Genomic DNA, 16,951 nt, shown 5'->3' on the forward strand with positions numbered 1-16,951 from the left:
AATTCTTCTAGCTCACGTTCCTACCACTATTTCAATTTTTAATACTTTCCCTTCTAAATTTTTAGGAATAAAATAACTGTTATAAATCATCAATAAACTTAATTTTAATATGAATTAGTAATCGTAATGGGCGGAATTTCTTTTCATAGAATTTCTAAATTATTACTACATTTTGAAACGAAAATTTATTTTTATAAGAATCGTATGGGCGGAATTTTTTTTCATTGAATTTATAAATTATTACATTTTAAAATTTTTGCAAATTTATATAAATACAATTATTTTAATTTTAGTTTAAAATTTTTTTAATGCCTCAAATTTTTTTATCCAAAACAGATACAGAATATTAAAATCATATTAAAAGCACCCAAATACAAATCTATTCAATACAGAAGGAAATGTAGATTATATTTTTAACGATTAGGGAAAGAGCGTATATTAAATAAAAATATTTATATATTCACAAATAATCCGTCACTTTTTTTATTTTTTACCAATGAGGAAAATTATGTGAACGCTATATACATTAGAGGTCTGCATTAGGCGAGGTTTCGGCCCGCCCACGCCAAAAACAAACTAAAGAAAAATCATGATTAATTAAATGATCAATAACAATATTTTTTTTTTATTTTACCAATCGTTTTTTTTAAGTGAAGAACATCCTAGTTTTTCGACATCTTTATCTAATTGTTTCCACCATATATAATGATGTCCCGTATGCAATATATGTAAAACTCTTTTTTGAAGTGAGTACGGAATGATTAATCTGCCATTCCAAAATATACCGTCATCATTTTCTATTTCATCTATTCTTGTTCTAAAAGCTTGTAATTCTGGTTTGTACCATTTATTAATATTTTTGATTTTCTTAAAATTGGATCTTTTGCGGTTTCCTCTCTAAGTTCTTTTCTTGATAGAGTTAATGTGTCATAAGTAAGATTTCTTATATATTTCACTGTTTTATTTTCGCTTTTCTATCATCATTTTTCTCTATTGGGTTCGCGATAAAGCATCTGCAATTATATTATTAGCGCCATTCTTGTACAATATATCATAATCATATGCAAATAATTTATTAGCCGAACGTAATAATCTTTGGTTTGTTAATGAGCTTAAATCTCTGCTATTACCGGTTTGTGATTGTTCGTATTTTAAATTTTCGTCTATACAATCTAAGCCGTTTATTATTGCTTTTGCTTCTTTGTCTATTGTAGAATATCTTGTAAATTTCTTGAGGTGTAAGCTATTGGAAATTCGTTACCATTATCATATTTTTGTATGACTACAGCTCCAAATCGGGTACATCTTTTCTGAAGTTTTATTTAAATATATTATCAATACTTATTTTGGCCCATTTACGTCAAAAAAAGTTTATAAATAATGAATGATAATTGTCACTTATCTAGGGTACATCTTACTGAAATTTTATTTAAACAAGCTAGCAATATTTATTCTAACACATTTTGGTCAAAAAACTTTAAAAATAACGATTATGACAATTGTCACTTTTCAATGGTACATCTTCATGAAATTTTAATTTAGCATGTTTACAATATATTCTTTTACCCATTTACAACAATTCAAAATAAACAACGATTATGACAATTGTAACTTATCTATGGTACATTTTCACTGAAATTTTATTTAAACATGTTAGCAATACTTATTTTAGCCCATTTAGGTCAAAAAATTTAAATAAGTTATAAAATAACGATTATGACAATTGTCACTTTTCTATGGTACATCTTCATGAAATTTTAATTTAACATGTTTACAATCTATATTTTTACCCATTTAGGTTAAAAAAGTTTAAAAATAATGATTATGATAATTGCCACTTATCTAGGGTACATCTTCACTGAAGTTTTATTTAAACATACTAGCAATACTTATTTTAACGCATTTTGGTCAAAAAACTTTAAAAATATGTTAAAAATAAATGAAATTTTAAGTTAATAAAAATAAAAAGGATACAAGGTTATAAAATTTTGAATATAACTTATATTAAAAGTTTATAAATTACATTTACGTTCGTCTACAATTGTTATAAAATTATTCCTAAACTAGATATACTTTATATACAGGGTAAGTTAATATAATAAAAGCAAAAAATTAAAAAAATGTAACCATATGTTTTTTATTTTTGCTTAATACTCAAAAAAATAATGAGATCAAATATATAATATATAACAAAACAGATTTAAAAAATACATTAAAATATTTAAAAATTAGATATTTTAATTTTCGTTATTTCTTTATGTATTCCGATTTTCTATATTTCTTTAAAATATATTTCAATATAAATTATATTTTTATAAATTTACCTTAATTCAATGGTTTTTCTCGTTAACCAATCTCCAAATATTGATACATCTTATTATAATAACTTAAAAAGTCATAAGGAATAGTAAATTTATTAAGAATTTATGTTATATTATGAAAGATTTCGTTTGTTGTATTTGGTGGTGTATTGATTGACATATATTTGTTTTTTAATATCCAAAAGAAATTTTCTATTGGATTTAGTTGCGGCTTTTTTAACTATATTCAATATTTTTATACAATATATTTGGCTTATATTGACTGTGACCGGTGTGTTCCTCCTATCAGGTTCATTTCCTGCACGTTTTTTGAACCATCCTATTTTTAAAATATATTTTCCTATAGTTCCTTCATTTTTAGGAAATCCCGGTGGTAAATTTTCTATGATATCTTTAATAGTGAATGTATTGTTACCCAATAAAAGATCCATTATTTTTCTTTCTATATAGGTGTCTTTTTTTCTACCTCTCTTTCCAATTACATAATCTCTCAAAAGGTCTCCGATGATTTCGGGAAATGTTTAGCATCTTAGTTTATTAATAGACGATATAGACATATCTATATTAGCGATATCTTTTATTTCATTCGCTCTCTCTCTCAAATGCAGATAATAATTTTTTTGTTATATCTATTTTTTCCTTATCCCAGTTTTTATATTTCCTTCTTGGAATTACCGAGACACTGGATCGATAATAGAATCACCACTTAAAGAGAGAAAATTGCTAATATGTTAATTATTTGTAGGTGATATATTAGATATTGAATTAGATAAAACAGGATCAGGATTATATATAATGAATTTGTGTTACTGTTACTAGATAAAATTTGTCGTATATTAAATGAAAAAAATATTATACTGTATTTTATAAAAAAAAAAATAAGTAGTATAAAAATTGTAAATGCAAAAAAATTACATTAAATAAAATTTATAATATGTATTTTTGTAGTGTTTGTTTTGTAATATATTAATGGATCGTTTAAAAAATAAAGATACATATTTTTTTCATTCTTTTATTTTTATTGTTTTCGTTATAATAACTTACACTGTAATTAAATAAATTAATATTTCTAATATTGTAACAATATATTACATTCACTATTTATACATTTCGATATTATTAATTTCATTTAAGAGAATTCATTGGTAAGAATTCGAAATTTAATCCATATGGAACCAGCATTATCTGACACAGAAAAGGTACATTTATTTCCTCAATCTATTGATATCTATCTTAATATAGCTAAAAATAGCAACTGATTTTCTTTTACAATCTCCACCTGGCGAATTTAATGAAGTCTTTAACGGTTTTTTTATATAAAATACATTCAATTGTATAACTATTTTATTAGATGTTAGACTACTTTTAGATAATGACAATATATTAAAAGAAGGTGTTATGAAGTAAGATGAATAATTTATTTTGATATATAATATTAAAATAGGGTCATAGCAAAATATAACATGGAGCATTTTGTTCCATGTAAAATAGATGAAAAGAATACTGTAATATAAATTTATGTGCTTTATATTTAAAAAATTTTTAGTGTTTAATAACTCCATACTCAGATCAGGGCAATGGAAAATATATTGATCCAAAATCAAAAAAAATATTTTCATTTGATCATCTTAAGAGGCAAGCTAGTAGTTTTTCAGAATCAAAAGTTTGTCCCGATCAAGGAGATGAAAAGTGGAGAATTGCATTTGAAAAGGATTATGAAGTCTACACCAAAGATTTTTATCCTAATGCCTCAACCTCAGTTTATAGCTTACAACACAATAGTCCAGGAATGGATGGAAATGTTAGAGTTCTAGTATGTTGTCTGGAAGATCATAACTTCAATCCCAAAAATTACTGGTAATATTTGTTGCTTGCTTTTATAGTTGTAAGAAATAAACAATTTTTTATTTTGTAATAAATATTTTAAATCAATCTTCTTTTTTTATGGTAGTGAATAATTATATATTCAAAATTTTTTTCTTTCTTTCGTGATTTATAAAAGCTTTTTCTTATAGAAGGTTGAACATACAGTTTTTTGGTTTGTTGAACTGATCAATATATTTTAAGTATTACAATTAAACCATAAATATTTTTAAAATAAAATTAAAGCTTGTTATATTTAATCAATTATTATAAGTGAACTGTTGACAAATACTGATTTAAAAACTAAAAATATATTAAATTGCCCTGTATCATACCTTTTCTTTGGTCTGATTTAATCCAAGAATTAATTTAAAAAATTTTGTTTGACTGATCTGATCCAATATAAATAGGTAATCTGATTTTTTATTATTAGACTCTTGATTGGAAAAGTATGATGACTGATTTTATGATTATTTTAGAAAAAATTTCCACATGGATCTGAATCATAATAAATATCGATCTAGGTTTGGATAAAAATAATAATATTATTTCAGTTTGAACCTTTAAAAATGGCTCAGATGCTTACAAGTTTATTAGAATTTTGTAAAGAGAAACATACTTTTTTAAAAAAAATAAAAATAATATTGAGCCATATACAATTAAAAGCATTTCAAAATCTTGATTATCAAATTATCTCTATTAGAAGAAAAAATAAATTCTATAAACTTCTACATGCTGCATTGCAGCTGACTACCATATAGTATAAAAATGTTGCCAATACTTATCTACCAAAACTGATTACTAATCATCATTAAAAATTAGTAAATCAAGGTTTGAATCAGTTCACAGACATTTGAGGTTCAATCCATGTGTCATATTTTTTTAACAGTATAGGTTCAGTTTGAATTCCTAAATTTCCATAATAGGAAAATAAAATAATTGAAAAATTTTTTTTTTATGTATAATCCTTTCCAAAATAAATTTTAAATCTGGCTAAGTTCAAGAAAATGCCTTATAGAACCTACGAGAGTTTGGTCAAACATAGTCATTTGTGCAAGGCTCTGCTGAATATATTTCCAAAAAAATTTATTTTGCTATTAACCATTTTCATTGTTCCAAGATAAATAAGGGCTTTATTAGATTAAAAAAACATTTCTTTCCCAATTATCAAATCTCAAGTTCGTGCTATTTCTCTCAGTGCTGAAAATCTGGACCCTAAGCCCTTCAAGCCTGCGAGATTTTGCCAAACCCTCATCCAAGTCTTGAACTTCAGTGTCAAGTGTTGTATTTATTTCATCACTAAAATCATATTTTAGAGAATTTTTTACTGGAATCATTTTTATTGTATTGTGCTGCACATACATTAAAGTCAATCATATGATTATTTATAAACAAATTATGAAAGAACGATTTTGACACAGCAAGGCAAGTTAATTATAATAAAATTACATTTGAATAAATACATTTTATAAGAAATCTCATTTTGTTAAGGCCAGTCAATTCAAAAGATGTTTAGAATGGTGATGATCAAGGCTAATTATACTTAAAAAAATATATAAATGTTAACTTACTTTTTTTTCTCTTTTATGAATTAGGAATGGAAGATGGAGATCATGCTGGGTAGCTAATTTTCACAAAGATGGGAAGAGTGGGGAATTGAAAGGAGTTTTTAAAATTATAGTGAGTAAATTTTCCACATTTTTTAAATTTATATTATATATTCCTTCTTTTTACACAAAATCATTCCAGCAAAATTACAAAATGTTTTTAAATTTTATTTCATATTATATCTTTGTAAAAGGTACATTATTATGAAGATGGCAATGTTCAGTTATTAGCTAAGAAAGAAGTCAAAAAACCATTCAATATTACAGTATAAAATAAAAGCTATATACATTTTATCTATACCAAATATATTTTGCCTCTAATTCTATTCTATGATAAACTCAATTAACTGCCCCCCCCCCCATTATAAATTTTACTCCCACATTATTGCAGGGAATTTTTTTCTTTTTAAATTTCTTTTAAGGCATTTCATTTTTTAAATCATATCCAACCTTCTTAAGCTTGACCGATGTTATCCTTAAAATAATTTTTGATTGATTTTCAATTCAAATGATCAAACTTCTCGACTACAAATCACAAATAATAGCTTATATTATACCTATTAAAAATCAATCCTTGCCCACATTCCTTTTATCAATAAAAATGGTCACCGAAGCCGAGTTATGACTTCAGAAAAGTTTTCCTAAAAGAAAAATTATTAATGATTTTCTTTGGACAGTTTTATTATCTTTCCTAGTTTTTTTTTAAAAAAAAGTAGTTTTATTTTCCGGAACCATTTGACGATATCAAACTGATCATGATTGGGCCTATCCCATTTTAAATGTTAAAAATTTCTGGAATATAGATAGGTAAAAAAAATAAGAAAGCGTTTATTTTTAGCTCGCTAGCACATCTGGTTACCGAGAAAAGGTTTTCTCAAAGATGTGAAAATTAGCAACTTTCGAATCTGTAATATTTTGAAAATGCTTATATCTCAAAAATTATTTATAGTAAAGATAAATATAATATATCATATTGTAGGCAAAAAAAAATCTCTAAATATCTGTTGAAAGAGAAAAAAATTTGGCCCCAATTTGAGTCTTTTTACCTATATTACTTTACGCGTTTTTTTAAACAATGAGATTAGTTGGGTTTCGAAATTTTTTTTACCTTTTATTTGGGCACCGTCATGACAAGTCTATCACCAAAATATGCATTTTTACTAGAAATTGAAAATTTATCATAAAATAGGAGCTATACGAAAGTACGAATTATGGTAAAAATTTCCTTGCTAACTTACCAATAACAGGGCATTTTTATATTAAAATATTTCGAATTTCTATTACATGTATCAATTACTGAGGGGCTATGGGGACAAATGCCACATTTTATTGTATCTAATTTCCAATAGTAATTCTTTCTTATAATTATTTTATTATTCATTTTTATTAATGGTATAGAAAAATTTAGTTAGAGATATAAATAATTATATATTTAAGCTAATAAATTAAAAGGTTGAGTAGTTTTATCTCATCTTTATGTAAAATATATGTTCGTCTGGCAGCAGTTGAAAGACTGGCCACTTCTAAAATTTATGATTTATATATCCCCAATTTGTCTTATGAGGACAGATATATATAAGAATTTGAGGGTACCTGAGGACACAAAAAACTGACCAATGCCATTTCCAAACACGACGTTTTTTTCAAAGCAAGGAAACAGTTTAATAGATGTGTCCTTTACAAACACAACGTTTTTTTAATGCATACGTTTTGCGTTTTTTAAATATTAAACTAGTTTGATATTTTTTAACGATTATATGGCTTCTGATACGATCAAGTGAACAAGTTGTTTTTTTTTAGCTCATCCAGAATCCACTGTCGGCTAGGTTCATCTGCAAGGTTACTTTCCGAGGCAATCCAGGTTAGGTTTCGTGCTAGATGGACGTAATTTGCGAATCCTATTAATAGCATGATCTTGGTTAGGAGTGATTCACATACGGGTGATCTAGACCCACCTTTTTTGACGATTGTATAGGCTACCTGGCTATCGGTAACAATTGATGGTATATTTCCATATTTATTCATTCCGTATTTACAGCCAACCCAGATTGCTAGTAGTTCCTTTTGGTTGATGTGCATGGCTGAGTACTCTGGGATGCCTAAGGAGAGTTTTGCTTCATCAAATGTGAATGAGGCTTTGTCCTCCAGCCCTTCCGCTATGCCTAAATATGTATTCGAGGCGTCAACGTGGATGATGGTATTAATCGATTGGGAAGGTGAATGGGAAGGGTTTCATAAGTGCCGTGATGGCCACAACAGCTTTGGGGTACGCTCTGATGTAGTCGATGGGCGGCATACCCTCCGTGTCTAACATAGTATGGTAGTATGGTGTGAAAACCCTTGATAGGCCGGTTATCGAGTAGGTATAGTGGTTGAGGATGCCTAGCACCTCCAGCGCTCTATCTTTTTCGAAAGCCATGGCTTGTAAAGTATGTTTGTAGAGTATCAATTGGCAGAAACGGAGTCTCTTCCTGTTTTCTGGGTCTAATGTGGCCGTCTTGTTTTCGAAATCCATATCTATGCCTAAATATTTAATTTTTCTCGATGAGATCGTAATTGACTTTGTGACGTTTACGATTAGTCCCCATGCTGATGCCATATCTAGGAGGGCCATCGTATCTTCAAAGACTATTCATTCGCGTGAAATACGATTATGTCGTCAAGATAGACTGAGTAGTTGGCTCTCCTGACTGTTTTGCTGCATAGATCCAGAACGATATTTTGTATATGACGTATGGTGAGAAACCGGCACCCATCGGCAGTGTCTTCTAGTGGTATTTGTTGCTAGCGGTTGCAAAGCCGAAAAATCTACGTTTTTATAGCGCGAGTGGGATAGAATAAAACGCGGATTTCAAGTCGATCTTCGTCGCTTTCCTTTCACTAGCCAACATGGGTGCTATCATTGGAATGGTTTTGAGTCTGAACGGATATTTTATGAAATTTTTCGACAAGTTAGAAAAGTCGGATTACCCTGTTCCGTTCTGTTTGGGAATTAGGAACAGGGGTGAGCAGAATGTTGTATCCGTTTGCTCGATAACTCCAGCGTTGACTAATTGGTCGATAATTGGCTGATATCTGCCCGCCAGTCTTATGAATCTGTTACGAAAATATCATCCATGGTCCGTGATGTCTTGATTATCAAACTTTGGGCAAAAACCCCTTGAGGCGATTTTCTTCGTGAACGGCGATTGGAGAGGATGATGTTTGAGGATAAATGACGCTAGATCAAGCTAAGCTCCCAGATTCAGAGTTGTCCCGTCTGTAGTGTCTATTCCCATCAACCTGAGCAGTCTATAAAAGCGTCCCATGGTTGCACTGTCGACCGTCGGCGCTGATGGAGGCAAGTCTGTGCTAGAGTAAGGGGAGATCTATCCATAAATACGTTCGCTAAAATGATAAATTCTTCTTCGTGCTCGAACTGCTCGGTGATGGGTAGGTCAAACGAGATCTCTGCGTCGTCTTCATCAATGTCATCTCCCTCGGATGGCTCTTTCTCTGGCACCCCTCCTGGCGAATACTTCTGTCACCTAACATCTCGGATCCACTGTCGGATATGTTTTTTGTCCAGTGCCGAAATCCAGGTATTCGCCCAAGGTGCTAGAGCCTCTGAAATGCCGAGTTGTTGTGCTGATGACGGGAGGGTTAGGACGAAATCATTTACGGTTTGGCTTGGCGCCCCGTTTGATTCCGCTCCTGTTATTGACAGCAATGATTGTTGGCTCATCGTCGTCGGTGGTTCCGGGTTTTCCTTTTGTAGCTGTTCCCTGTTTGCGGCCACCTTCGTAAGCAGGGTTAACGCGAAAGGGCTGCGGTTCTGGGGGGGGGGGTCCTACAAATCTGCAGATGGAATTTTGGGATTCATATTTGATCTTGTCCCAACCCCAAGCTACCGAATTTGCATATATCTGGGCCTTGGATGCAATTGCTCTAAGGTAATCCAGAGAAGAGTTCATATTCATCTCTTTGACATAGCATTTGAGTGCTGGGAACTCGTAGACATCCCTTCCTTTGAGCTGGAAGTTGGGCATGGATTCCGCCAGACAAATAGCGTTCAGGAAGTGCTTAGCTGTTTTAATGAGCTTTGGCTTATCGGTTTCCGCTTGAATGTTTAGCGTTCGAATCTCCTCTTCCGTTAGGATGAATTCTGTCGAGTCTTTGGAAAGGTCTACAGGTAGTTCTTGGGGAATAAAGAATGATTTTATATCCTGGCTGGTAGATTGAATATTGCTTCCGAATGTGAAGGGGTTCTCTTGTGGGTTGTTTTTTGCTTCAGGCAGCGACGGAGATATTGATAATCCTAATATTTTGTTGTCATCTTTTTCTATTTGCGCCGTAAATATTGCTATTAACTCCGAGATTTGGTTGGTGGTGGCATCTAATTTAGAATTAATATTGGTAAACTCAAATAAAGTATTAAATTAAATAAGAATTTTTTTTTAAAAATTTTATACAAAATTATAGATTATAATTTAGAAGATAAAATAGTTTAATATTGCGTCATATCTTGTTGAGTTTTCTAAACACCTTTTTAAATTTTTGAATTAATTTAAGATTTATATAAATATATTAATTTATATTTCTGTTATTAAATTAGAAAAGGTATTCAATGAATTTAAAAGAAATTATGATATTATTATTAGATATTAATATTTAGCAAATCAGATATTACATTTATTTCAGAATATCTTAAAACAAAGAGTATGACGGGAGGGGATGCCAGAAAAATATTTTAATGACAAACCTTAGCCAATATGACAGATATGTTGTTATTGAATTTTTTTTTACAATTTGTATAAATTTATTGAAATTTTATAAAATTTACATATATTTATTGAATATTATAAACATTTATATATATATATATATACAAATAAAACCCTTGCAAATTATTTATTATACACAATTATTGTCATTTAATACAATTTTAATTCTTTATAAGTTATAGCAACATAAATAGATTTTCTATCTTTATCCTTTATTTTTTTTTAAATACCCTTTCGCGCCCAGCTAGATCATTTGTCATCAAACACTTAATTTTTATATTTAAAGAAACTAATGGTTGGTACTTAGAGCTATTTATTTATAAAACAATATTTATTATTTCGTATTTTATCATTAACCTGTCAAAATTATTACTTTATTATATCAAAATGTCAAAATCATTATTTTATTATATCAAAGTACACATGGGAAATATTCCGGGCGCGAAATTCAATATTGTAAAAAACTAATATTATATAAGATATTCATTGCCTACATTTTTTTTGTATCAATACATTTATTAATGTAAATTTTATAATAAAAATATATAAATTTATCTTAATAATCTTTATAAGAATTAAGTTTTACCTTTCTCTCAGATAACTCCCTCTAAATATTCAGTTTGTTTATTTGTATTGGCTATTTGAAATAATTTGGTCCTTTAAGTACTTTATATACCTTTTATATTTTAATAAGTAAATACTAGCTTTAAAGTAACATTGGTCCCTTATCTGGGGAAATTTTTTTGCACAAATTAATAAAATGTTTTATAATAAAAATCATTTGCTGTTTGGGAGTAAAAAAATTTGTAAAACGTGCCTCTGAAAACGCTTTGTTTGAAAATGGCCTAACACCACTTTTTAGAATTTTTATTCTAAAACCTAGGCCACCCACCATTGAATGTCATAGATACATGTTGTATATTCATTTTTCATATATTAAATTCGCATTAATATTCGAGTGAAATGTTATATTTAATATTTGCGATTCTGTTGAATTTGAATAAAATTTATGAACTCACCTTTTCTTATAATATCATCATCCTTCTTATAATTAAAGGATGATAGCATTTTAAAATTAGGAGAGAGGTGGCAATTTTATCTGGAAAATTGGATAAAAGTATGAAATTTTTGCGTTCCACATATTGTACACACTTTATTGAATTTGTCTTCTAAAATTATTTGGTCTTATATTTGTCCTAAAAGAAATCTATTCCATAATAATAAAAAAAATTCATATGCCTTATACCTTTAATATATTCCTTAGAATAAGCAAAAAACTTTATGAGACAAGTTTTTTGTTTTGAAATAGATCTTTGTAGACTAGCCCTGATCACTAAACGTTTGACTGTACCTCCGACTCCGGTCATTTGCCATGAGATGTGGCCCAGAAATGACATTCTGCTCCAATAATATCTTCGTGGTGACAAAGATTGATTAAATTTTTGCGATTCTTATATAATGATGCTACTCTATCTGAAGAGTAGAAGAATTTTTTGGGGTGGCTTTAAGATTTTTCTGTTAAGTAGAGGACTAAATATTCTGGTAATAAATGAATGAGAGATTCCAATATTATTACGTAATTTAAGTGATTTTTAAGTCTCGTAATAAATCACAAAAGAATGAATTGTAACTTGCATTTTATTCCAATGAAATCCTTGTACTTCATCTTGATCCATAAATGTATAATTTTCACCAAAATCTGCCTGAACGATATATTCTTCATTTAGATTGATTTTAATAGAATTCATGCCTTAAAAAGTTTTTGAGATGTAAGCAATTTAAAAATTTTATAGATGTGAAATCTTCATCACCTTCGGGAACCAGGTGTGCTAGCTAGCAATAATAAACGGATTTTCTGGTTTTTTTACCGACCTAAATGATTCAAGCAAAATGATAACAATTTTAAAAGGGGTCGGCCGGAGCCTTTTTGATCGATTTGACATTGAATGGTCCAGAAATCTAAATATCTAGTTTAAAATATCTTGTTATTGGTAAGTTAGCAACAAAAATTTAACCATAATTTATAATTTCATATAGCGCTCTATATTTTATGAAAACAAAAAATTCCTTTTGGTAAATGCATATTTCGAAAGATGGCATCTCCAAGGTTTTCACATAGTATATATATTTATAAAATGTGTCTAAATAAAATGCAAAAATTTTTTCCCTAAAACCAACTCCTATTTAAAAATAGAGGTAAAACAATATCGGTAAGCCGGAAACTAAAGACTCAAATTGGCGCAAATTTTTTTTCTTTCGATAGACCTTTGGAGATGATTTTTTTCTCACCTACAATATGTTAATTGTATTTATTTTTACTATAAATAGTTTTTGAGATATAAGCATTTTAAAAATTTTACAGATTCATTATTTTTGGCACCTTTGAAGCCTATATTTCGAATAACAGGTGTGATAACGAGCTAAAATAAACAGCTCCACTTTTATATCTACCTAAATAATTCCAGAAATTTTTAAAAAATTTTAAGAGGGTCGGCCTATTTTTTTTTATCGATTTAACATGGAACCCAGATAAGGCAATTGTCCCATTATATTCTCAGAAATCCTGAACTACACCTAAACCTTTCGTAACTTTTTTGAGTCTCTACATTTATGCTATTTTTTCAAATATACTTATATGTGATTTTAGAATTTTATTTTTAGCCATTAATAAGAAATATATGAAGATAATCACCTAAAAATTTTGATGCTTGATCTTATTGCCCATCATCAAGCATTGAAAGTTGTATATAATATATTATATTTAAAGTTTAGGTCTGAACGACTTAATTTCGTTATTTCATAGAAGCCTCTATTTTTGTTGATTTTTTAAAAAAAATTAATTGATTTGGGGCATCGACTTGAATGGTCGATTTAACGAGGAGATATGTTTCTTGAAATTTATATTAAAAGATATTGGAAATTCGATCGATTACTTAATTTTTTATATCCAATTTTTTTTAAAGGATCCAGAAGGAACCGCCAAGGATATCTTCAAAATCATATCACAAGAAGAACATTTTTATCAAGTTATATATGATTATTTTTTAAAAAATTAATTAAATTATCATTTGTTAGTTTGTTATTTTTTTTTTTAATAATGGAATATTTGCAAAATAAATTGCGAATTATATTATACATTCGCGAAGAAAGTAATCATTTAGATGTCTTTGATCTTATTCGAAGAATAGAATCAAAAAAAATAAATTGAATATAAATGCTATTCAAAGATTTTTAAGAATGCTCAAGCAAAATTTTTTATCAAATTTTACCTAAAATTCTTGTGCGTGAAATAACTTCGATGAAAGGACGTCCTTGCTGATAGCATTACTTATTTTTGGAGAAAAGCAATGTTATTCGTTATTTTTTTAAAAGTATAGAGTAACGCGTTTCTCTTTTGAATAATGATAATGCAAAACATTACTTGTTACTTTTAAAAAAAATTTAAATTATGGGATTTTTATTATATATTATATAACATATTTTTAGATTTTATAAATAATTTAGCCGAGTTTTTAATTCAGATCAACTACCTAACATTCGAACTACCTAACATTCGGTTATGTTAAGGTGCAAAGTTAAAGTTAACATAACAATTTGCTATTGCTAAGCAACAAACAATTTTATTTTAAATGCAATAAGATAAAAATAAAATTTTGATGAGGATCTTAAAGATTCTTCTGATAATTGAGCTAATAAGTTTTTCTTTAATATTTTTAATAAATTCTACCAATTAAAATTTATTAAATTTAGTACAATTCCCCATCCTCTGTGCCAGTTGAGCGGTTTTCAGCTCAACGAAAACTGTGTAGCACTAAACGAGCCCTCTTCTTTATTTACCAAAATTTTAAAAATCAATTGTTAAAAATAAAAAAATTATTACAAAACGAACTTATCTCATGTAAATATAATATGGTATTTTTGTTCAACTTAATTATTTAAGGGGAAAAAATTTATTTTACGTAATAGGTAATACTTTATTTCTTAGTAACGTGTAATCCGTTATCTTTACCAACGAATAACTGTAACGCATTACTTCTTTTGCAAAGTTATCCCAAAAGTAACCCGTTTGAAGTAATGCTTATAGCACTACCAAATATTTTTTGTAAGTCTTTTGAGATTTTTATGCAAAAAAAATTACATTTTTTCAATAATAATAATGCAGACATCTCTCAGCGACTGTTACCAAAATATGTCCGAGACGACTTTTAAGGCTCTGAGAAGGCAATTACCCATCACTCGTACCAAGATAGATTGGGAAAAAATAACGGCCTACAAATTGGCGTCCGAAATGAAAGGAGGAATTCGTTGATGCACACATTTAATACGTTCCTTTTTTCTATTATCATATTTTTTATTTATTATGCATAACTTCTAAGAAAATAATGATTTATAATCGATCCGCATAATTTTTGCACGATCATTGGCTATTTCGAATTTTTTTTATAGCAGATTTTGTATTCCAATAAAACACGACTCATTTTCTTACTGTACGAATAGGTAAGTTATTGTGCCATACCAATGATTACATATTTCATTATGCATACACTTAACTTTCTAGAATATTATAAAAAATCCATTCAATTCATCTTTGCAGAATTAAAATAGGTTGTTATTTATTGATTATCTTCCTTTTTCTAAAATTTGTTGTGATATTAGTATTAAAAGTACAAATCAATATATTTATTTAATTTAACTATTGTTCCTTTTTAGGAACTCAATTATGTTTTCCTTAAAACTAATTTTTTTTAAAGTTTAAATTATTATTTTGTTATTTTACATTCTTATAGATATTATATATAATAGTTTTAATAAATAAATTAAACAATAAAAAATATATTAAAAAAATAAATTAAAAGGTTATTTTTTCAATTTTACATACACATAATCATTTTTATAAAATTATACCAATATCAATATTACTTGATAAATAAAAAATGATTATAATATTTATAAAATTATAAATTTCATTTTGTAAATACCGGTTACAAAATACTCGTCTTCATAAATCTATAGACTGTCCCATGGTTATATTATTATTGTTACTACTACATCAGCAAAAATCCATGGTATTTAAGAATAATTATATTTTAGCTAAAAGAATAGAAAACTTAAAGGTTATTATATTCTGTATCTTAAAATTGTTTTAATTAAAATGATAGAAATTTAAAGATAAATCATGTTTTTAAAACTTAATTCATAATTTTTACTTTAAATTATATAAATTGATGCTATAATATAGAATTAAAAGGTTGAGTGCATATGTATGAAATAACTTTTTTCTAAAAAAAAGAATGCCGTTTTAATTTGAATTAAATAAATATTTTTTTATTACCATTAAATAAAGAATAAATTTTTTTTAAACATTTATTGGTATTTAATTTTTGATAATATAGCACTTTCGCTTGAGCTGCAAATAGATTACTCTAAAGGAGCCTTTTATATTAATTCCCTTATAAAATTACCATTAAATATATATTAGCTCTACCATAATCTTCCTTCCTGTTCTAATAGGTTAATTTAAGAAAAAAAATGTTTAAAATTATTGTTCAATTTCCATTTTGGAATAATATTTTTATCTTAATATTAGGATTATATATATAGCTTCAAATTTTTTTTAGAAAACGATATAGTTATTCACTACTAGAAAATTGAGATTAATAATGATAGTTGACAAAAAAAAATGCAGACCCTTTTTAAAAAAAACGGGATAGATGGTTCCCATTATCTTCGATTTTAGCTGGACCATCATTTTATATCGTAAATTAAAAGTATAACAAAATATCTAGAGATTATCAAACATATCTGAGTATAAATTGCCTTTTTTTTAACACGATATAATCGAATAATTTTGAAGATAATAGAAATGAAGATTTTATATTGATAAAGTTATGTTAATTCGCAAAGAATGAAGATAAGTTCTGATGTTTATATTAATCACCTATATTTTACCATAGTATACCAAAGTCATGGTCAATCAAATATGATTTTTATGCATGACAACTCCCTCTCATAGCGCCTTATCAAAACAAGAATTATTGTCTGCTAATTACCCAAGACATGTAAAATCTACTCAATAACTCCCTAAATCTCCTTATCCTATTATTATATCATGTGTTTAACGAATTATAGATATTTTGACTTGAAAGAAAAATATGACCCTTAATTTCACAAGAAAAAAAATGAAAATATTGTCAGTTATTATGTTAGCATCAAATCAAGATATATGTTGTATTCCATATTAAATCAACCAAAAAAAGTTGATTCTCAACCCGACCCCCTTCGATTTTTTTAAAAATTTGTATGTTGGTAGTATATAACACTAACTAATAAAAATGTAAAATTTTACTTTTCAAATCGCCTTACTTCATGAGATATGGCCATCTTTAGAAAGGTGGAA

The 16,951-nt window shown here is 27.8% G+C and overlaps 1 protein-coding gene and 1 long non-coding RNA gene across 2 annotated transcripts in view; both read left to right on the forward strand.

The window, feature by feature from the left end:
* LOC135923045 (uncharacterized) overlaps nt 1-16,951 on the forward strand; it is a 325,197-nt gene that overhangs the window by 64,943 nt on the left and 243,303 nt on the right. The window lies entirely within an intron of this gene.
* Nucleotides 3,397-15,211, forward strand: LOC135930987 (F-actin-capping protein subunit alpha-2-like). The gene is made up of 9 exons (XM_065467821.1): nt 3,397-3,520; nt 3,564-3,627; nt 3,673-3,724; nt 3,766-3,826; nt 3,868-4,178; nt 5,780-5,864; nt 5,986-6,057; nt 13,518-13,580; nt 14,717-15,211. Exons 1-9 carry the CDS (start codon nt 3,491-3,493, stop codon nt 14,861-14,863), a joined length of 885 nt encoding a protein of 294 aa, XP_065323893.1. The 5' UTR covers nt 3,397-3,490; the 3' UTR covers nt 14,864-15,211.

Source organism: Gordionus sp. m RMFG-2023, chromosome 1, assembly GCF_954871325.1.
Source record: "Gordionus sp. m RMFG-2023 chromosome 1, tfGorSpeb1-WG-v2, whole genome shotgun sequence".
Classification (NCBI taxonomy): domain Eukaryota; kingdom Metazoa; phylum Nematomorpha; class Gordioida; order Chordodea; family Parachordodidae; genus Gordionus; species Gordionus sp. m RMFG-2023.